This window comes from Hyperoodon ampullatus, assembly GCF_949752795.1.
Source record: "Hyperoodon ampullatus genome assembly, chromosome: 17".
Taxonomy (NCBI): domain Eukaryota; kingdom Metazoa; phylum Chordata; class Mammalia; order Artiodactyla; family Ziphiidae; genus Hyperoodon; species Hyperoodon ampullatus.
In genome coordinates, this window is record NC_136930.1 from 41,363,047 (window position 1) to 41,386,232 (window position 23,186).

At 39.6% G+C, this 23,186-nt stretch overlaps 1 protein-coding gene and 1 long non-coding RNA gene across 3 annotated transcripts in view; one reads left to right on the plus strand and one right to left on the minus strand.

The window, feature by feature from the left end:
• Positions 1-23,186, plus strand: part of LOC307065463 — a 56,787-nt gene that overhangs the window by 30,689 nt on the left and 2,912 nt on the right. The window contains exon 2 of the long non-coding RNA XR_013811338.1: positions 133-245. This is a non-coding gene — a long non-coding RNA (uncharacterized lncRNA). The remainder of the gene's footprint in view (positions 1-132; positions 246-23,186) is intronic.
• The window catches only part of NIPAL2 (NIPA like domain containing 2), a gene marked incomplete at its 5' end in the record, with an annotated part of 71,509 nt that overhangs the window by 23,677 nt on the left and 24,646 nt on the right, over positions 1-23,186 (minus strand). For both annotated transcript variants that reach the window (XM_079722289.1, XM_079722288.1), the window contains one exon: positions 9,763-9,822. In XM_079722289.1, coding sequence (XP_079578415.1) covers positions 9,763-9,822 — 60 coding nt within the window. The remainder of the gene's footprint in view (positions 1-9,762; positions 9,823-23,186) is intronic.

Below are 23,186 nucleotides of genomic sequence, written 5' to 3' on the forward strand. Positions count from 1 at the left end.
TAAAATACGATTCATCAAACCATCCCCAGATAGCATCATGCATTCACCTGACGGCATTACCTATAAAGGGGGATAAGGGCTAGGGAATGGATGTGGTAGGACATAAATTCTGATTTTTCTCTGTTGTTCCAGATGAATCCTGGCTTCTTCAGAGAAGCTTTCCTCAAAGATGGGGAAGATCAGAACGCGTGCATATGGAGACATGAAAACACATCCAACCTGGCTGTTTGTTTCCACGTGGACCAGTAAGTACACGATGAAGCTAGATCCATCTAGATCTAGATGGCAGAGCCCAGAGAGTGGGGAAATCCATCACCTGATGATGATCTACTCTGCACCTAGTCATCTTTGGGTCCTTTACACACACAAACTTAGGTATTTTACACTTTGAAACTCTGGTAAATGAATACCTTAATCATTGCCATTTATTGGAGTCCTTTTAGCAGAAATAACGAAGGTGAAAGATGACTCTGCTGTAAGATTTATTTGATCCAATTTAAAATCTAGAATTCCAGGGATAGCTTGGTAAAATACCACATAGTAAACCTATGTAGGAATGTGTTACTGTCATCACCTTAACGTTACTTATACTGTAATAATGGAGGAAGGGAATGTGTGGGGGAGGAGTGGCCACAGAAGAAGGGGACTTGCCTTCCAAATAACATGGAAAACTGCTTATTTATTAATAATTAACAGCCTGAGAAAAACTGGTTTATGTAGCATTTTCTGGATAGCACACATGAAAACATAATTCAACCTGTTTCACCATTGAGGTCAGCATTGTTGTGTATATAATTTACAACCAGCATTCACTCCAACCTGAAACAATTTGGTGTGTCTATAAAATCTCACAATTGGAAGACATCAATTTCCTGTTGCTCTTAACCAAATGACTTAGAGTTTTTTTTTTTTTTTTTTTTTTTTTTTTTTGCGGTACGCGGGCCTCTCACTGTTGTGGCCTCTCCCGTTGCGGAGCACAGGCTCCGGACGCGCAGGCTCAGCAGCCATGGCTCACGGGCCCAGCCGCTCCGCGGCACATGGGATCCTCCCGGACCGGGGCACGAACCCGTATCCCCTGCATCGGCAGGCGGACTCTCAACCACTGCGCCACCAGGGAGGCCCTAGAGTTTTGAACTCTAGTTTCTGAGACTTCATTTGATTTTTTACACAAGCTGGACAATAGCTATTCATGGTATTGTAGGAGCTATAAAATAAGCTTAATCTAATGCAACGATTTATTCTGTAATACTTTGTGAAGACAGAAATCATATACACAATTTAAAAGCTATTTTCTAATGAGAATTTTTAAAAAGAAAACAATATACATTATTAAGCATTTCAATGAAAGGAAAATAATAAAAACCATACATAAGAACCTGGACAAAATTATTGGTCAGCTCTGTCCTTTCTTTGGAAAAAAAAAAAAGGTCTTATAAGATAATTGTTCAATATTACATTTCTAGGAAGAAGGAATTTAAAAAAACACTTTTCTAAACTTGGTATAGTAAAGTAGAATAAACGCATTGAATACAATTTCAAAGTCTCAGAGACTTCCAATTTACTTTTGTGAAATCCAGATTTCTTATCTATACTGAGTTCCTCTGCCAGTCATTTCTTTATCTCATCTAACTGTATCTAGTGTCAATTAAATTTCTTTTTTAGAACATTTAGTTTTGAATGGGTAACACACGCGTACCACACAAGAGGGATCAGTGAAAAGTTAAATCTCTCTCACACCCTTGGGGTTCACTAGGTCCCCTCCTCAAAGTTAGCTACTGCTGCTGGTTCCTGAGGTTTTCTTTTCAGATATGTTTTAGGCAGGTGTGTGTCAGAGTGCATGTGTTTTTTTTTTTTTTTTTTTTTTTTGCGGTACACGGGCCTCTCCCCGTTGCGGCCTCTCCCGTTGCGGAGCACAGGCTCCGGACACGCAGGCTCAGTGGCCATGGCTCACGGGCCCAGCCGCTCCGTGGCATGTGGGATCTCCCCGGACCGGGGCACGAACCCGTGTCCCGTGCATCGGCAGGCGGACTCTCAGCCACTGTGCCACCAGGGAAGCCCTGTGTTTTGGTTTTTTATGCAAATGATAGTAGCATATTATACACATTTTTCTGTATTTTGCTTTTTTTCTACTTAACAGAACATCTTTGGAGAATGTTTCACATCATTATATGTAGGGCGGCCTCATTCTTTCAGAGTCTGCATAGTATTCCATTTTGTGGAGGCAGTGTTATTTCCAATATGGTCTCTGTTTCACATCCTGACACATCCCTCCCTGTTTCACATCTGCTTCCACATTTGCATACTGTGCCCATTTCCACCAATGTAGGTCTTCACTGCATTCCAAAACTCCTTAAAAACAAATAACATGACTGACGGTTTTACAATTATCCTTTCAAAGTGCTTTTTCACATGTATTATCTCATCTGTACCTCATGTCACTGCAAGACTAGTGAGTAACTCCGTGGCAGCTCAGGAGGTCATACATTCTTTCTTCTTAATAATTTTAATTTCAGCAACTTCCGACATTTACAAAGGCAGTTCTGGATAGCTGCTACCTGCCATTTGCTTGTTTCTTTGGCGTCATTTTTATTTTTCTGTGTGATTTACTCTCTGCTTCATGAGTCATGTGCACATTAACGTAAGTGTTTAAAAGTGTCGAAGGTAGCCATTAGCAAGTCCTTCAATAAATTTCTGTAGAATATATTTGCATCCCACCTTTTTCTAAAATTGGCATGAAACATCAGTTCCTGTTATTTTTATTTCAGTAAAGCCACAGATATTCCCTCTTTTGAAAGGCACAGATTTCTGACTTAGAAAACTTGCTAGTTTAACTTTTGTTGGCCCATTTGACCAAAGGAGTACTCTGGAAGTATAAGATCCTAAAGGAAAGAAAGCAGCACTTGACATGCCCTTGGCCCAGGGAAATGGTTAAATGTCAGGTCAAGACTTGGATAGGAGAAGTCTAATCCAAGCTGAGACTAGCTCCACAGAATTCAAATTTCACTGCTACTGTTAGCTGGAAGGGCCCAGGCAAGTTGTTTATCCCTCTGTGATGCAGTGTCCTCATTTCTAGGTACAAATTAACTTATCATACCAGCTAGACTCCAGGAATTTGGCTCTGTAAGTGGCTTTGCAATGTTTGAAAGCTCATCTGGAGACCTGATGTGACAAAGGACCCTGGGACAGATCCAACTTAGGATGCTGACTGCCAAGGGTCAAAGACCATCTGAGTCAAGCTTCAAACTTAATCCAAACTTGTATCTCTAATATTGTAGTCTAGGGATGACCAGGGACTGTCCCTGGGGCTGTCTCTACAGGGTTAACAACTCAATTTGAGAATAGAAGGGCAGGATAGGAAGGACTTGGCTGGCATCTCCTGACTGCCTAGTGAAGACTTCTCTCCACTGGTCTTAAAGGAAGGCAAAAGAAAGCAAAAGACATAACTGAGATAACACAGAGAAGAAGAAACACTACCAGCACTATGTTTGCTACCCACTGCTAACCTCAGGGAACTGGTGCACAAAGCACCAAGAGCTGGCTATTGGAGGGGACCAAAGGTGGAGCAGTCAGGCAGCAGTGGGTAAGCTGCAGGTGGGGGTCAACCATGGGATGCTGGATACGACCCACGATACAGGGATGTGGCCTCATCTACCACCCTCATGCCCAGACCTGCAGCAAATACATTTTCTCATCAAATATGACTCAAGTCACATAAAAGTCTATAATGATCTGATGGGAGTTTCAGATTTAGCTTGATACAGTACACAAGTATTAATAAAATCTCTTCCTATAAACTTGTCATATGTACAAAGCAGGGAAACAAACTCATCCCTGCTCTTTATAGTAGATAGACTAGGTATCCTGGGAGGGCAAGGGAAGGTATCATTCTTTTTAAGTGATGTTCTTAAAACTATAGATTTCATAGACAATTGTGGCTGACATGAGAGTTATATTATGATCACCGTCATACAGAAATGTGATGATAAGAACTATAATAGTAATAGCTAATACTTAGCACAATTCTAAATGCTTTATACACATATAATAATTCTTACAAAAAAAGCCTGCAAAAAATAACTATACCACCATGTTACTATACTAACATATACTATATGTATATTATGTATTATATAATACATAACATTGGATACTGTTCAAGTATTACTAGCCACATTTGACACAGGAGAAAATTGAAGGAGAAAATTGAGTCACAGAGGGAATAACTCTCTTGTCTGGGATTTTCTAGCTAAGTGGAGAGCTTGCATTGGAACCTAGGTAACTTATTCTCAGTGATTACACTCTTCTACCTCTTGTATGCACAATGGACCGGAGTTGATGAACGGACAACTCACGGCTGTCCTTCACATCGTAGTCTCAGCGAGTGGCACCCAGGAGTTGTACTGAGCATAACCTGAGGCTGGATGAAGCATCCCCACTGGGGATAGAAGGAACTGACTCCTCCTGGCAGTGGTCCCTGGGGCCCCTGACTGGCCCCGAGGTTCCTTTAGAAAAGCGTCTCCAAACTGGTGTTCCCTAGAACCCAGTTTCATAAGATGGACCCTCCACCAAAAAAGGTCTCAAGTCAAATCTATTTGGAAAGAGGTGAGTTAAACCAACTTAAATAGTTCTTTTACTGGAAGACCCCTGAGACCCTCAATGTGTTAGTGTTCATTGTGAAGCTCCTTAGGGAGGATATGGCTGTAATATTTTCTAAACATATTTGACCATTTATATCATCCTGAAGTAGTGTTTTGAGGAATGTTTTATACTCTGAGAAATGCCTGACATTTAACTGGATCCAGCTGTGAGAATGCAGCCTCTGTTTCAAGAGGCTACTGAAGTTCTGTTGCAAAAGTCTCCTATAGATACTTGTGGACTGAAGTTGAAATATAAAAGCGGTGGAAGGGAAAACAGCCTAGAATCAGGCTTCTTCTTATGCTTCTGTTCACCAGCATCTCCAACCTGCTGAGTTCCTCACCTGTGCAAGCCTTGGATTCTAGGGTCTACTTGCACAGTTCTTCCTCAACTGACATCTGGTTTCCCAGCCCACCCTTCTCCTTAAGTAAAACCTGAAATCTCCTTTAATTTTGTCCTCACTCTCCGGCTCAATGCCAGCTAGTGTTAACTGCCTTTTAGCTAGCTTCTAGAATCTGGCTTGACCTGACTTCTGGTAGCCTTAAGAGTTTTAAAAATTCAGCTAACCTGATGTCAACCAACACTGCTGGCTGGTTCTCTTGGAGCCTGAAATATGCCTCCTGATCAATGGGGGTCCAGCTATTGCTTTTGTGGGTTACCAGGAGTCACAGCATAAACTGGACCTTTTAACACCAAAGGATGCCTTCCCCTCAGTACAATCTTTCCAGATTACCCAGGCTGAAGGCAGCTAAATCCTGAAGGAGCCTTGGATTGGGAAGTCTCAATAATATAGTGAATCCAAATAGTTCTGAATCTAGCATCAGAAAGTCTACCTTTCTTGAGGCAACTTTAAGACCAAATAGCCAATCTGTCCTCTCAACCAGAAATGATGGTTTGTTTGGCTAGATCTGTATTCTAGATACTGGCTTCAAACCAAGCTGACCTCTGGTGTGGGAGTAGGAAGGAAGGAGGTGGTCTTTGTCTCACTATTAATCTCTTAACATTCTATCTGGGGAAACCATTTATAGGTGACTTGAAATAATCAAGTTACTGGTCTCTGGAGAGTGCTGATGAATTGACTATAATTTTTCTTTTTATGATGACGCTATCTGGATTAAATCAACTAGGATCTCACAGACTATTAGATTCAGTATTTTTGATGACTAAGGGAGAAGAGGGGGAAAATACTATAGTTTTGGCTGCTTGAAGGGGAGAGAGATTTGGTGCTTTTTAGAGGAAAAATAATCATTAAAATAATTTAAAATTATTAATCCACTAAGAATCAGAGCACAGTCCAAAGCCTGTCATTGAGTTAATAATAGTTGGCGATTCCTTTCAGACATAGCTTTTGTGAGGTCATTTTTTGAGGCTAGTGCTGAAATGCTTCATAGCCACAGAGCAACATTTGGCAATAAATTAATTCAGCTTGTTTCCACATGGTCCAAAAAAATCTTCATTTGTTCCATCATGAAAAACAAACTTTCATTTGCTTGAAGCAGGGAAAAGTAAATGATTTTCTTTTGCATATTTTGACGATTTAGTTTTTAGCATGCTTATACATTAATCTTTCAAAAAATGCCATTAACTACTCTTTTCCCTGTTTGATTTTAGTCCCTGTAAAGAAAAAAAAGAACATTTTTAGCTTTTAACGGAAAGAGCCAAATTTTCTCAAGGCAACAGCAATACAGGCCCAAAGAAAATACAGGTGACTTAACACATTACTGAGTACGGTTGGGGAAATGTCCTTCCCCAAGCACGAAATGGCTTATTACATCTCAGATCATGATAATTGTATGATATTGCTGTTGGAAACATGGGTATGGAATCGGTGACTAAATCCTTTCTTATTCCTGTGACTCTAGATTCAAGAACTGATCACTTTTAATTACTGTATGAAACAAATGTGACATCAGATATATCCCTGCTCAAAAAGCATTAAGTTAAAAGGCTAAAAAAACTCAACCAGAGTTGTGCGAAATGTTACCTGGATTGCTAAAGTTCGTTGGAATATCCTAATCAAGGTTTCCTCTCATGAACCAGTAGCGATGGGTGGTGGTGTTAGTAACAAGGATAATAATAGCTGACATTATTGAGGACTTATTACATGACAGACCCTGTTCTCAGAGATTTATATACATGAGCTCATTTAATCCTATGAGGTAGGTAATACTTCATTTTAAGGTTGAGGAAATGAGGCTTAATTAAAGAGACTAAGTAACTTAGCAAAGGTCACATAGCTCTCTGACACTAGAGACTTACCCTCACCCATTATGCTATAGTTAAATCAGGCTGCCATTATTAGAACACTGGTCCACCACTGACTAATTATTTGACCTTGGTTAAGTTATTTAACCTAAGTATCAGTTCTATAAATGGATTGCTCCTACATTTAAATGAGGTGGTTCATGTAAAACACAGTACCTGAAAGGGGTAAATATTTAATAAATGTTGACTGTTATTAAAGTAAGAGAAATTAGCAAAGAATCAAAGAATTAATAGAGGTTTTTGTTTGCGTATTTTTTTGTTATATGTGTATGTGTGTGTGTTTCCTATTTCTTATGTTTTAGTATTACCTCTTGGTAATGAAGTTGATCACAGAAATAATACCAATTGTATTAACAGGGCTTTACATTTCTCAGAGTGCTTGTATCAATTATCCAGTGAGACCCTTAAACCAGTCTTCTTGGGGCTTCCCTGGCAGTCCAAGATTCCACGCTTCCACTGCAGGGGGTGCGGCTTCCATCCATGGTTGGGGAACTAAGATTCCGCATGCTGCGTGCCACGTGCCAAAAATTAAAAAACAAAAAACAACCAACCCCCTCCCCCCAAAACAGTCGTCTATATTTGTCAGCAAACTGAAGCTTAGAGAAGTTAAGTAATACGTTGGCCACACAGTTGATAGCAGAAGTTGAATACAGATTTGAACCCTTGAGAGTGAGTTTAATTTATATCCTTTGATGTCGAGCTAGTATACTGCTTTTAGCAACGTTTAGTTGATCGGGTTTTCTAAGTATAAAATCAAATCATTGGGGCTTCCCTGGTGGCGCAGTGGTTGAGAGTCCGCCTGCCGGTGCAGGGGACACGGGTTTGTGCCCCGGTCCGGGAAGATCCCACATGCCGCGGAGCGGCTGGGCCTGTGAGCCATGGCCGCTGAGCCTGCGCGTCCGGAGCCTGTGCTCCGCAACAGGAGAGGCCACAACAGTGAGAGGCCCGTGTACCGAAAAAAAAAAAAAAAAAATCAAATCATTGGCACCTATTGATACTTCTGTTTCTTCACTTTCTATAGTTATGACTTTCCTTAATTTTTTTCCTAATCCTCATTGGCAGTGGTTGTAGTACAGTATTACATAGAAACTTGCCTTACTTTTTTGTACCTTTGTCAACACTTCTCGTGTTATTCCCTCTGTATGTCGTTCTCCAAATGCTTGGATGTGGCCCATGTCTGTCCTATTCAGCTGTCAGAACTGATTCAAATGGTACCTCTGCTGTAGAAAATTCTCTCTGAGCTTCCCAGCTAGAGTAATCTCTCTTTATTCTAAACCAGTGGTTCTCAACTGGAGGCAATTTTGCCCCCCAGGGGAGATTTGACAGTGTTTGAAGTCATTTTTGGTAGTCATAACTGGGGCAAAGTGTGCTACTGGCATCTACTGGGTAAAGGTCAAAAGGGATGCTGCTGAACACCCTACAGTGCATGGGACAGCCCCCTAGGATGAAGAATTATCCAGCCTAAAATATTAGTAGTGCTGAGGTTAAGAAACCCTGCTCTAAACTAAAGGCTCAAGGCATTATGATACATATTATCTTCTGCTTTTAAAAAATGTGTTCTTGTATATAGTTTATCATTGACTGTATTATCTGAAGGCAGGGATTCTGTCTTAATCATCTTTTCATCACAAGGGTTCACGATAATTGGCAAGTTTTCCTCTACATCCATCTGTATTACCTCATTAAATACCTTACATTTATTTAAACATTAACCAACCATTAACTACAAAAGATGACATATGTTAGATTAAATGATTTAAAGTTTCCCTAAGACATTTGATAAATGAGAAACATAATGTAGGATCTAATTGTTTTAATCTATAAAACTCAGGCATTGCTCATTCTTATTTCTGATTCCACACAACTTCCCCAAATGAGTCCATAAACATAATATGAAAAAAGAGTACAGAAAAATGATATATTTGAATTCACATATGAATGCATTTGGAAAAACATTTTAACCATGAAAATTTGACAATGTTGACTAAAAACTCTACTAGCAGAATCAAACCAAGGAGGAAAAAGAAAAAGTGAAAACTCTTTCAAGACACTAGGCTCAAGGGAAACATGATCAGGGAAACAAATGTTCAACATACCAACACTGGTGTCACATTTAAGCTCAAAATTTTTTAAAAATGATCTCTTTGGAACCGAGTAGACATAGATTTATTTAAAGTTTCTAAAGTATTATACTCATTATCATATGTCAGCAGTAATTCAGACAGGATTTTGTCAAGGAAGAAAATATGAAGCTCTATAATTCTTCTCACTAATGATATTTCCAACTAGAGGTAGAAGATACAATCAATATGTGATGGCTTTGCCATATAGCGGAAATCTTTTACAGCCAGGAAGGCTACTGTGATTTTCCATTAATAGCTGTATTTCTAAATAAAATTTTGTAGATCAACATTCTATGTTACTTTTGGAAAGGGCTAAATAGAAATTAGGCAGTTATTTGGTGTATCTAATTTTTGTATGTGGTTTTCATTTTTATGTAGTACTTTCATACAACAATCTATCAAATATGTCCTATGAAGTGGAATACTCTATTAGGTAACACAGATGTTTTCTTGGATTTTATTATGTTCATAAAAATTTCGTAACAGTCATAATAATAATACTGTAAAATAATGATTTACTGTGGTCAATGGCATGGGCAGAGGGTATAATGAAGGTGCACGTATTTCTTGTCAAAGAGCAGATGGCAGTTCCAAGATAGAATAATGTTCGCCTCTAGATGAGACTATATCCATTTCAGTAATTTGTTTCCTGTTTTTAAAACACATATTTTTATTGCATAGGATTATTTATTTCCTCATCAAGCAGTGTTTTAATTACATGAATTAAATAATTACTTACCTAGTAAATCTGAGGCTCTCAAATTTTCTTTCAGAAACATAACAGAAATAATGGCACTACCTAGAAAGAAAATGGCCATTAGTGGTGTTTCCAAATATAAAAACATATATTATGCAATGCCATTTGAAAGGAGTGGTAGTCTTGGCCTGACGAGCTGTGTCCTGGTCAGAGACACCTGGTGGCTGGGGCTGTGAAGATGGCCTCTTGCCCCTCATGGTTGAGGATTCATGGAAATTGGCCTGGTTTACAATGAACCTATGACAGTGACTGGGATAGTGCATGGTATACAGTGAGGGCTTAATAAGAGTTTACTAAATGAATGAATGTAGAGAAGAGGAAGGAAGGAAGGAAGGAAGGAAGGGAAAGGCAGAAAGAGATAGAAGGGAAGGAAAGAAGAAAGGATGAAAAGGAGGAAGTCTTAACTTTAAATATATTCCAAACGGAAACATTATTTCCCATCATCTCCTCCCATAATCCCTATTCCAGTGGTACCTCTATTGAGCACCAGGATCCTAAGACTCCTCCTGGTATCCCCTCTCCTTCACACCACACATCCAACAGGCTCCTGGGTCTGTTAAGTCTGGATTTCACTGTCTCTCAAGTCCATCCCCTCTTCACTCCCTTGTCATGGTTCAGGTCAGCTTCACCTCAGGCTTAGACGGTTAAAGTAGCTTCCCTCTGGAGCCTCCCATTTCACTACCACTTCCCCGCAGCACTAGGAGTCATATTTCTAAAATGGAAATCTAATGTAAAACCACAGCTTTAAAACCTGTTAATGGCTTCTAGCCACCCAGAGACAAAGGCCAAACTACTAAGCATGACATTCAAAGAAAACCATGATTTTACTCCTGACAATTTCCTTGCCACATTTGCCCTCGATCTCTTTTATATTCTATGTCCACTCTTACTAAAATAATCATAATTCCCAGAACCCCCATTGAGTTTCATGCTAAAGGACTTTTATACAAGCTATTCCCTGGGCAACTCTGCCTCCATCTTTTCACCCAACTCTAGACTCAAGCATCACCTCTGGATTCCTCCTGACTGAGTGGACCACTCCACCCATATGTGTGATTACCCCTTATAATATATAACTTTTTTGTTACACTTAGGATTTTTTTTGTCTGTCTCCTACAAAAGGTTGTCAGTTCCTTTTACTCTGAGATATGCCTTATTCTTTGAAGATCTCCCATGTGTAGTTAGTGCTCAGCACATAAATAAAAGTGTTGATGGGATCTCCTGCATTTGCTGACCCTTGTGATGTTGAAGACCCTCTTTCCCATTATTGAGGCTACTGAAACCTCAGCCTCACAACTGTGCCATGACCTACTGCTATGGCCTCAGGTGTGTGTGGGGTAAGTTGAATCTGAGCTGTTCCTCTTAATGAGTCATGAGTAGAGGCAAGGGAAGATCCAAATTTGCAATAATACGAAAACAAAAAACAAAAACCCACAACATTATTTGTATTTTAAATATTTGACAAAAACTATTAGTTGAATTTCTTATTTTTTTTAAAGCAAAAATACAGAAAGAAAAACCATTATAAAATAATTTCATCATCTAGGCAAGAACCACAGTTAATATGTTTGTGTGTTTATTTCCCTCTGGTTGAGATCAAACTGTAAGGCAAAATTTCTTTTCTCAGTTTCCTCAGTTACTATATTACCATTTGCCATGTCATTAAAAATTCTTCATAGATATAATTTTAATGAATCTGAATTATGATACATTAAATCAGTTAAGCTTGAATGTAACTATATCTGGTGCTCTGGCAATTGATTTAAAACAAAATAAAAAAATCCACGTCAGAACACTCATTCAAGATAAGCTGGAATCCACATATGTTTTTTCCATCTTTTTTTCAACCTAGCTCTCTCTCATTCAAGTTGAGCAATGTCCTTGCAAATTTTTCCTGAGCAGGTTATTTATAGGAATGGGGGCTTCACACAAAATAAACAGAGCATGGGAAATGTCCACCAAGCATGAGTTTATTGTGTGGCATGGCTTTAAAACATTAAAGCAATATTTTCTGAAGATAAATTAATGTATAGACATGTAGCCCGTTACATTAAGAATTGAGTTTGGGACAAGCATAAAAATGTATGATAAATTTCTATTTCAGATTTGGACCAAATAATTCATGGAAACTAATTTCACATATTAGAGCATTAGAAAAGGTATAAAAATCAAGACCTCACTCCCAACTCCATTACTGACTTCCTGTGTAATTAGGTAAGGAATGTTTTCAAGTGGAGGGAGATAGATTAACAACAAAAAATAGGTGAAGTATCATTACACTAACACATACCAAACGCATTCCATTATAACAATACTTGAAGTGACCATTTCACAGCAAAGGATTCCAGTAAGAAGGTAGACATTGCTTACATGGAATAAGGAAATTTTAGAGCTAATAGCAGACAGAGAGATAATCTACTCTAGGTTCTAAACTTTATAATTGGGAAACTGAGGTCCAAAGAAACTGATCCATTCATCTAACAAACATTTATATTACAGCACAGCTGGAACCAGCATGCATATTTCCTCATTCCAGTCCAGAGCTCTTTCTAGTACACGACACTCCATTTCTCCCTTGGAGTAAGAAAGGCATCATTTTCCTTCTCTTCTTGTTGCTAAGCCACCATCTCATAAATAATTTCACTTTCAGAAGGAAGAGGGAAGTATGTTATGTAGGAGATAATTTCACTGCTGAAAGCAAAAAGGACATGACTGGTAACAATAAACTTGAAATATACCATAAGCATCAAATTATATCAATTGCCATAAAATAGAGTTTTATGAAACATAAATACGCTACCTTTACTTTCTGAAAGAATTTGTATGTCTGATGCATTTTTTTTAAGTTTTAAGAGAACGTGATTTTCTACAAAATTTTTAGATAAGAGAATAAGTTTATCTATCAAAGAAAGTAATAAAAAAGAACATTCTATTAAGGTACATCTACTTATAACTCATTTACCTTGTGAAACATGGTTAAAATGAGAGCTGTGCTGAGAAAAAGACAGCTTCTGAGCAACAGCTAATAACATTACTTCTAAGAACAGAAGTAAATTTTTTAAATGAGAAAAAATAAATAAACTGAAGTGCTCCCATATATATTTGCAATCAGAGATCTGTCAAACTCAACCCTGTCTAGTTGTTGCTACATCAGCAACCAATGCCTAATAAACATGTACAAGGGGGGAAAAACTATTACACTTTTATTCCTATAGTAAAATTTAATATTTAAAAATAGAGTATTTCAAGATCAATAGTTCAAAAGCATTAAAACAGAACACACTTGTAACTTATTAAACTATAGTTTACCACTGAGCACTAACTTCAGCACTCAGAGTTTGGTGTACATTTTTTTTTTTTTTTTTTTTTTTTTGCGGTACGCGGGCCTCTCACTGTTGTGGCCTCTCCCGTTGCGGAGCACAGGCTCCGGACGTGCAGGCTCAGCGGCCATGGCTCACGGGCCCAACCGCTCCGCGGCATGTGGGATCTTCCCGGACCGGGGCACGAACCCGTGTCCCCTGCATCGGCAGGCGGACTCTCAACCACTGCGCCACCAGGGAAGCCCTTGTGTACATTTTTGACTGCAGGCATATTTGGGCAGAGGTTCATGAATCCTTTTCCATCCTGGCCTTCACAGGACATGGGTCTACACAGAAAGTGCTCCCAGACACTAGTCTATACAGCATGATCCTGGACACTGGAGTTAAATTCGTTCCACAGTGAACACAGTGACTCCAGAGGCATTGTGACCACAATGATCATAATGCATTAAAAAAAAAAAGGTAAAAGGTAGCATATGAAAGATAACATACCAAAATTCAAACAGTGGTTATGGGGAAAAATATATAGTAGGGGGACTTCCCTGGTGGTCCAGTGGTAAAGAACCCGCCTTCCAATGCAGGGGACACAGGTTCGATCCCTGGTTGGGTAACTAAGATCCCACATGCCATGGGGCAACTAAGCCCGCGCGCCACAACTACTGAGCCCGCGAGCCTCAACTAGAGAGCCGGTGTGCCGCAAACTACAAAGCCCACGCACCCTGGTGTCCGTGCGCCACAACTAGATAGAAGCCTGTGCACCACAACAAAGAGCCCAAGCCGTGATGAAAGATCCCACATGCCTCAATGAAGACCCTGCATGCCGCAACTAGACCTGATGCAGCCCGCCCCCCCAAAAGAAAGTAAATAAATAAATATAAAAAAAGAAAGAAATGATCAATTAAAAAAATATAGTAGGAATACTACTGTAAGAGGAAAGGACAAAAAAGTTTCTTCTAGTATTTTCTTTGGTTCAAAAGAGTGTGTCCATGGGGCAGTGTATTAAGGTAGTCACTTGGCCTTCATCATAATACTTTATGGTCAGGAGAATCTCAACAGCAATTATAATGGACTGACTCCTACTGGTGAGTCATCTATACTCTTTTCAGCCATTAAATGTCACTTGGTTTAACAACCAGAATGGAGACGATTTCCTGTCAAGGTTGATACAAGGAAACTTACACTTGGGCATTCTGATTCGGATTTCTAGATGAAAACAGATAGAGGCCTAGCAAGATCCCCGTGGCTTCAGCTGAACGAGGTTCAGGCATGGGGGAGGCGCCAGTCCCAAGGGTAGACATGTGCCCTGATGTTGAGCTCCCTAATGCTTCCTGATCTACGTAGGAATAAGCCTTAGTTTGTTCTTCATTCACCTCCACTCTGACATCACAAGAGCTGGCTGTAATTATGGAAGAGTTACTTACCTTAATGTGGCATATGAGAATTCAGATAGGATGTACAAACTTGATTTAGATTATCTTCTGTAATAGCTACTAATGGGGATTAGTAAACCAGAAGTTAAGCATCAACTTTCTATATGTTAGCAATTAAACTCAAGGGTAGACTTTTACACGTGAGTTTAGATTTTTGTGTCTGTAGAATAACAGGTAAATTGGCATTCCTTTTTTCAATTTTCAACATTAAGATATATGTGCACATTTTACTTAAATTCCCTTTCTCCCCAAATAATAATTTTTTTTATTAAAGGTTTAAGAGCACAAAAGAGACTTCAGTAACTATTTAAATGTGTTATGGTATGGCTATTTTTAAATGATTTTGTTCACATTTATTTACTTCCCTCCATTTTTTACCCTTTTATGACCACTTCTAAAAAGACAAATTTAATCCAAAGTTTAAAAAATCAATTACACTTTACTTAAATGTGATTATGGATATGATATTCTTATCTGATAAAGCTGGAAAGAAAAAAACCTTTGGTCCACAGGTCACAAACTCAAATGCCTCCAGGGGCCAGTTAGGTAATCCTCTAAAGAAGAAAGAATAATGAGGGTGGTGGGCTGTAGCGATGAGGGGCTGTGGAGCCGTGGTGACCTGGCGTGCACAAGATCATTGAAAGGCGGCAGCCAGAATTCAGCCCTAGCCAACTGCAAGTCCAGTGTTACCAAATCTGATACTTTAAGACAAAAATCCAGTTTTTGTGTATCACTATCCAATTTTTAAACATGGGAAATTAATTTGTATTTTTAAAATACATTCTTTGAGCCAAACAAAACACAACAGTGGCCAGATCTGGTCTACAGGCCACCAGCTTGTAAACTCTGATCTAGTCCGCAAATGAAAATTTCATCAATTTTTCCTGCCTGAATATTCAATTTATTGTTTAACCTCTATGATCTGAAGAGAAAGTAGGGTATATGTTTATAATATAGGAAAGTAGAAGACAAAGTAGGAAAGAAAGCACTCTTTTATAAAAAGAAGAACCCATGACATGAAAAGAACATATTTATATAATACTACAAACAGATACTCACATGTAAATATCTGGCTTGTGGTTTCTGACCACTTATAATGGCAACTTTATTGTACTGCTGAAAAGCAAACCACAAAAGCACTTTCATGTCAGTCACAATCAAGCTTCAAGCACATGGACACGCTGAGTGTGCTCACGGGCTCAATCAACTCTAGCCGTTTTGAGGTACTGACTTCTCCAAAATGACCGTTCCCCGTTAGTTGTAGAATTGGAGGGGAAAAGTATGTCAATTACAGTGAATTCCACAGAATTAGGATTTGAAAATCTGAGGATGTGACACTTTGAAAAATGTTTCTTTATAGAGAGAAAAGTTGTCCTACCATCCATACTGGCAGGAATGAAAGTGTCCAGTAATTCATGTTAATTAAAAAATAGCTAGAGGGTGTGGAGAAAAAGGAAGCCTCCTACCCTCCTACACTGTTGATGGGAATGTAAATTGGTACAGTCACTACGGAGAACAGTATGGAGGTTCCTTAAAAACTAAAAATAGAGTTGCCATGTGATCCAGCAATCCCACTCCTGGGCATACTTCCAGACGAAACTATAATTCAAAGAGATACGTGTATACCCATGTTCATAGCAGCACTATTCACAACAGACAAGATGTGGAAGCAACCTAAATGTCCATCAACAGAGGAATGGATAAAGAAGATGTGGTATATATATACAATGGAATATTACTCAGCCATAGAAAGAATGAAATAATGCCATTTGCAGCAACATAGATGGACCTAGAGATTATCAAATTAAGTGAAGTAAATCAGAAACAGAAAGACAAATATTGTATGTTATCACTTATTTGTGGAATCTAAAAAAAATGATACAAATGAAATTATTTGTGAAACAGAAATAGATTCACAGACATAGAAAACAAACAAAGGAATAGCAGGGGGCAGGGGGTAGAAGAGATAAATTAGGAGTTTGGGATTAACATGTACACACTACTATATATAAAACAGGTAAACAACAAGGACCTACTGTATAGCACAAGGAACTATACTCAATATCTTGTAATAACCTATAATGGAAAAGAGTCTGAAAAAAATACGTATATATTATATATATATAACTAAATCTCTTTGCTGTACACTTGAAATTAACACAACAATGTAAATTAACTATACCTCAATTTTAAAAAAGGGAAAAAATTGCTATTGTCATTTATTGAAGATAATGAAATTGTAGGTAAAGTGCATAATTTCAAATGAGGAAATTTGCCTGGATTAAGAACAATAATCTTTTTTAAAAAATAAATTTATTTATTTATTTACTTTCGGCTGCGTTGGGTCTTCCTTGTTTTCTCTAGTTGCAGCAAGTGGGGCCTACTCTTCGTTGTGGTGTGCGGGTTTCTCATTGCAGTGGCTTCTCCTTGTTGTGGAGCACGGGCTCTAGGTGTACGGGCTTCAGTAGTTGTGGCTCGTGGGCTCTAGAGCGCAGGCTTCGTAGTTGTGGAGCATGGGCTTAGTTGCTCTGCAGCATGTGGGATCTTCCCGGACCAGGGCTCGAACCTGTATCCCCTGCACTGGCAGGCGGATTCTTAACCACTGTGCCACCAGGGAAGCCCAATCTTTTCTTTTCTACATTTTTCTTGACGTACATTAGTGATTAAATTGAAAGGAGTCCAAAAAAGTAAAAATACTGTCACTGACAGGATTAACTCTGTATTATAAATGTAATAGTGCATTACATCATCATTAGCAATTTCTTTAGAAATACTCTGTGGCGTTCTCCAAAAATAAGGATGGGTGGAAAAGATGTTTCAAATAAAGTTTTTTAGGTTTTAGGAATGCTTTCAGCTGAGAGTGCATGAGCAGACACAAAATGAGAACTTCAGAGATTTATTTCACACATCTTATTTAGGCTGGTTTTGAGACAAATGTGCTAAGGCAGACAACCCAGCAAGCCACTGAGAAAAGGGATATTTTCTGCATATTTCCAACATTAAAATAAACGTCCATGTAAAGTGCCACTATCACAGGCAGCCCGTGAGGTTTAGAGCTCCAGTGACTTCATCCAGGCTGGCATCAAGCACAGGGCGCTAAAGGACTGAGAGAATCCACAGCATCGAGGTTTGTGGAACACTACAGGTCACTTGCTCATTGGCCTGTTTATGTTTTCTCTCATTTGTTTCTAATAAAAATCTTGGAGACCAAAGTTTCTGCTTGAGATGACTTCTCTGGAATTCCAAAAGGCCTCACCAGGGCTTTCTGGCTGTGCTATGACCATCATTTAATGGAATACAGACACATTTCAGCTTACAGCTTTGTAATGGCACACAGAAATACACGAAACAATGTATATTCCACATCATGAATTTCAATTTGAGCAAAAGCCAGCATGTTAGGGAAAATGAGAGATGGAAAAGACTTACCAGTCATCTGCCTCATTCTCACAGTGCAGTCAGCTTTCCAGCCTTAATTCAAATTAGCCCAGTCACAGGGTGACTACTTCTCTTAGGAAAGTATTCCAGGGCCAAGGAGACCTTCACTGCTATTAATTTTATCATTCCATATAAAATTCCAAGTGATTGATCTCATATAATTCATCTCAAATTTAACCTACTTATTACTCACTTCTATTCATCTGAGCAGTAATTAAGTAAAATAACAAGGTTGTATGTTTCATACAGTACCTGGCAAGGTGGATGCTCATTCAATATTAGTTTCTTATCTTTAACTATTTCTAAACTGTTGCCTGAATTTAACTTGGAAAAAGGTGATATATTCTCTGAACTCTTTTCTAATTACTTTAAATCAATATACTCAGAGGCATAGAACTGAAAAATGTCCATCACATTTTTTTTGTTTTTTTTATAAATTTATTTATTTATTTTTGACTGGGTTGGATCTTTGTTGCTGCACGGGCTTTCTCTAGTTGCGGTGAGCAGGGGCTGCTCTTCGTTGCGGTGCATGGGCTTCTCATTGCCGTGGCTTCTCTTGTTGTGGAGCATGGGTTCTAGGCACGCGGGCTTCAGTAGTTGTGGCACATGGGCTCAGTAGTTGTGGCTCATGGGCTTAGCTGCTCTGTGGCATGTGGGATCTTCCCGGACCAGGGCTTGAACCCATGTGCCCTGCATTGGCAGGCAGATCTTAACCACTGCACCACCAGGGAAGTCCTCTATTATGTTTTATTTCTCCCACCCTCCCTGCCCCTGCAATAATCTCCCGTCATATCCCATTCCTTTGCCACCCCTAGCCAAGTCAGTTTTATGCTGACAAAGGTCTACCATGAACCTCTTTTAATTTTTTGTGGCTTCAACTCTTTGGATTGTTGATAACTTTATTATTTTTAATCATCTCAATGTTGACGCATAGCACAGATCACAGTGATGGGGATGAACAGAAAAATGAAAACATTAAATGTAAAGTCATGCTTTGTAGATACACAAATAATATAACTCAACCCCCCAAAGGACAAGTTTATAAACCTTTAAATATTTACAGGAATGAGTATTCACAAGTTCTTTTCAATGAAATGTTTAGCCATTGTGCTTCATTGGGAATTGAAATCTTTTAAACAACACCCTAGAACAGAACAGAACCCTTCTCATCCAGCATCCTAGAACAGAGCATCCTAGAATGCCCAATCCTCATTTTATCAAAATTCAAACTCAAACCAATTCTGTGAGGTTGTATTGTGTGATTTCCTGCACCATGCTCTCCTGGAAAGAGCAGACAGCAGGCACACACAGTCACTAGTCTCCTGGGTCTCAGCTGAATGGCCAGAATGCATTAAATATGTCATTGTGAACATGATGAGAGTTGCCAAAGGGGAAGTATAGGATCAAGACTGCTACATGCAGTTGAGCAGGTTGTGCACTGCACAAATACACTACACCTGAGGGGGTATCACCCACATGTCAGATCTTGGTGACTTGTATAGTTCTCAGGACAATTTTCTGACAGATGGCACCAGAGTGTCCTGCTCTAATGAAATTATTGTATTATGATAATTTGCAGGCAGACAGACAGAAATAGAGTATCATGAGAAAGGATGCCTTTTTCTAATTCACAAAAAGGCACCAAATAGCTGAGCAGAGGGCCCGTGTAGGGTGCTTAGGGAGCGGAGAATAAGCCTGTTTAATTTAGTGTAGAAGCCCAGAAAGGCCTCCTGGGGAAGTGGGACAGGAAAGATTAGCAGTAGTTTAAAATTTTATTACAAACTCCTCAGAATACCCAACTTATTTCTTTTTATTGGATTTCTGGTATAATAACTAGTTTCTCAGAAAACACTTTCTCAAATTGCAGTTAGACCTGAAAGCCTCTCTGAAGTTAATTAGCAAGTGAACAAAAGTGCTTTGAAGCCAGAGCAAGAAGACAGAAAGTTGCACGCATGTCTCAGACTGCTATGTTTTTCCTTGGACAAATTTCTGTGTCTGTTTTTTAAATGTATTTGGTATTGGTAGGTTATTTGGAAGTTTTGGTATTTTCCAACACGTTTTGGTGGGGAATATGTGGAGAAGTCAAAGGGTAAATGCTGCTTAACGGCTGAACAAATGAGCTGTGAAGAGCCTACATTTCTGCTCCCTGAGAATTAATTACTGCATGGATAAGAACAATAAAAAGCATTTCTTGAAGTGGTTCATCCATTTTCGATAATTTAACCACCAGCTACCTTCAGGGCCATGGAAGTAAACTCCGTTATAAAGAATAAAGTATTGGACTTCCCTGGTGGTGCAGTGGTTAAGAATCCGCCTGCCAATGCAGGGTACACAGGTTCGAGCCCTGGCCCAGGAAGATCCTACATGCTGCAAAGCAACTAAGCCCGTGCGCCACAACTACTGAGCCTGCGCTCTAGAGCCCATGAGCCACAACTACTGAAGGCCGCGCGCCTAGAACCCGAGCTCCCCAAGAAGAGAAGCCATTGCAATGAGAAGCCCGTGCACCGCAACAAGGGGTCGCCCCCGTTTGCCGCAACTAGAGAAAGCCTTCGCGCAGCAACGAAGACCCAATGCAGCCAAAAATAAATAAATTCAAAAAAAGAATAAAGTACTTTGTTTCTTTTTAATAATGATTATAAATCACAGTGACAATGGCTAGTTGTCACTGCACTATGTATCCAACACTGCACTATGTATCCTACACCGTTCTTTTTTTTTTTTTTTTTGCGGTACGCGGGCTTCTCACTGCTGTGGCCTCTCCCGTTGCGGAGCACAGGCTCCGTGGCCATGGCTCACGGGCCCAGCCGCTCCGCGGCATGTGGGATCTTCCCAGGCCAGGGTACGAACCCGCGTCCCCTGCATCGGCAGGCGGACTCGCAACCACTGCGCCACCAGGGAATCCCTCCTACACCGTTCTTAAGTGTTTGTGTTTACTCAATTCTTCCCCATGACAACTTCTGAGGTAAGAACTATTTTTTTCTCCACTTTACAGATTAGGGAGCTGAGGCATATACCCATTTAAATAACTTGCCCAAGGTCGCAGAGCTTTCCAGGGGCAGAACTGAGACCTGAAGGCTGGCAGTGTGGTCTTAGAGCTTGCACTCTTCACCATTCTACTGCCCTGTAGAAGAGTATCCAGCCGAGGCTTTAGACGAAATTGAAAAACCATCCCTTAAGCTTTCTTAATTAATGGAAAAACAAACACAAGTCAACATCTAGAATTAATCATACTGCCAGCATATAACCAGCATTTTAGTCAGAATAAGCTTTTGTCCTATTACTCACTGAGGAAGCCCTTCAGTGAGAAAAAGAGCGTAAAAGTATAAGGTGATACAAGGATACAAGGGCTCTGATCCTCTTTCTCCAAAAGCTGGGCCCAGGCTTGGGAATTCAGATCCGCCTATACACCAGGATCACTCCCCATTATCCACCCCCCACTGCAGGCACCAGCCAGTTATCTACCCTGTTTGAGTCTCTAGGATGCTGTGACTGCTTGTGAGCATTGCTTGAAGAACTCTAAAGGGTTTTCTGCAAAACTGTTGTCCCTTGAGATACTTCTTATAAAGGCACCTTGTGGACAATAGGTTTGGGAAAGCTGGCTTACTGCATCTGCCTCTGAAAGACTGACAGCATGCCTGGGCCCATCCCAGGGCCTCAAGAAGTCCTCCACTAACAAAACCTGTGTCACATTTTAAATCCAATATTGCGGAAACCTGTTTGCTTACAGAATTCTTTGTTTCTTAGAACACCTATGAGACCATCAGTAAAACTAGTGCTTGAGAAATGCTGTCTCCTGGTAAGCGTGTCAGTGTAGAGCAGCAGGCCACACAGACAGAGGGAAAGAAAGAATAGAAAGGGAGATGGTTCAAGGCAGGAACGTGGGTAGAGTGCGAACTGAAATATCCATGGTGCTTACTGTAGTGTTAGTCCTAAAAAAAAAAAAAAAGACAAAAAAAAAAAATCTGTTCCACTGAAGTGTACAAAGGGAGGAGGAATTTTGATTATGTAAGACAAAACAGTGGGACTGACAATATTAGCAGCCTGGATGTAGTGAGATGGTGACTCACACAATTTATCCTTACTTCTGGAGAGGAGAAAAGGAACACAGTGTGTTGGTATGAATCAGGCTGCCCAAGGAGAATGAGGAAAATGGAAGAAAGTTCCTTAACTCAGACTTAAGAGCTAAAACTTTTAAAAAACTGTTCTGGACTTCAGTTTTCTTCCTTTCTTATTTTTTTTCCTTTTCAAAATTTGAAAGCCAGGAAAGAATATGCAATCTCTCATGCAACATTGCAACAGACATTATCTTTAAAAAAAAAAAAAATTCAAAGAAAGGTTTGATTTCTTTCTTGAAGCTCCCAAGAAGTAATAGGGAAAATAAAATTTCTAGCTCAGTAAAGTGTAGACACGCTTCTCCCTCATCTGTAGACATAGCCATAAGATAATGTATTTATTAAAAAATACTGTCCCTTTTGCTTCAAGTTTTCTAGAGTTTCTAGAATCTTTATAAAGAATTATAAAAGTGGTAGGGGGTTGTTCTGGGGAAAATTCTCAATCACCAGCATCCCTCACCCACCCACAGCATTGCACAGTGACCTAAATTCAGTGCAAGAGTGCTGTGAGAATATTATGTATGAGCATATATTACTGTTTGCAAAGATTGTAAAGCAGGAAACAATTTGTGTTTGAGGCTATAAGTTTACTTCTTGGAATCATTTTAAATGGGCAGAGAGGGAGGTTGCTAAAAATGTTCTAAAGTTGAAACATTAATCCAGGCTAGGAGCAGACAAAGAAAAATGATCTGTAGCATTGAGAAAAGCCCATCTCCAAGTTTGAAGGTGGGTGGACTGCTCCCTGCCCCCAGGGAGTTTGGGGAGGACAGGTCACTGTCCAAGGGGAAGGTGGTTAAACTTAAAACTTCCCGTTATTAATGAGAGTTTTGAGCAAGTCATGCCAAAATGAACAGCTTCACAGGCGTCTTCATTGAAGGTCTGTGACGAGTATCAAGGCTGGCCCGTCATCTCTGGCAATTTCCGAATTCTCACTTCAGGTCCCAAGAGGTCTGGCTAATATTTCATTTCTGTGAGATCGCTGATCTTTATAATAAATCTAGCACATCCCCCTTTCTTTGTGTTAGTTGGAATGGCTCTTTTCTTCTCATTCCCAGAAAAAAAGTTTTCCCAGGACTGGGGGACTAGAGATAAATGGAGAATTTCAG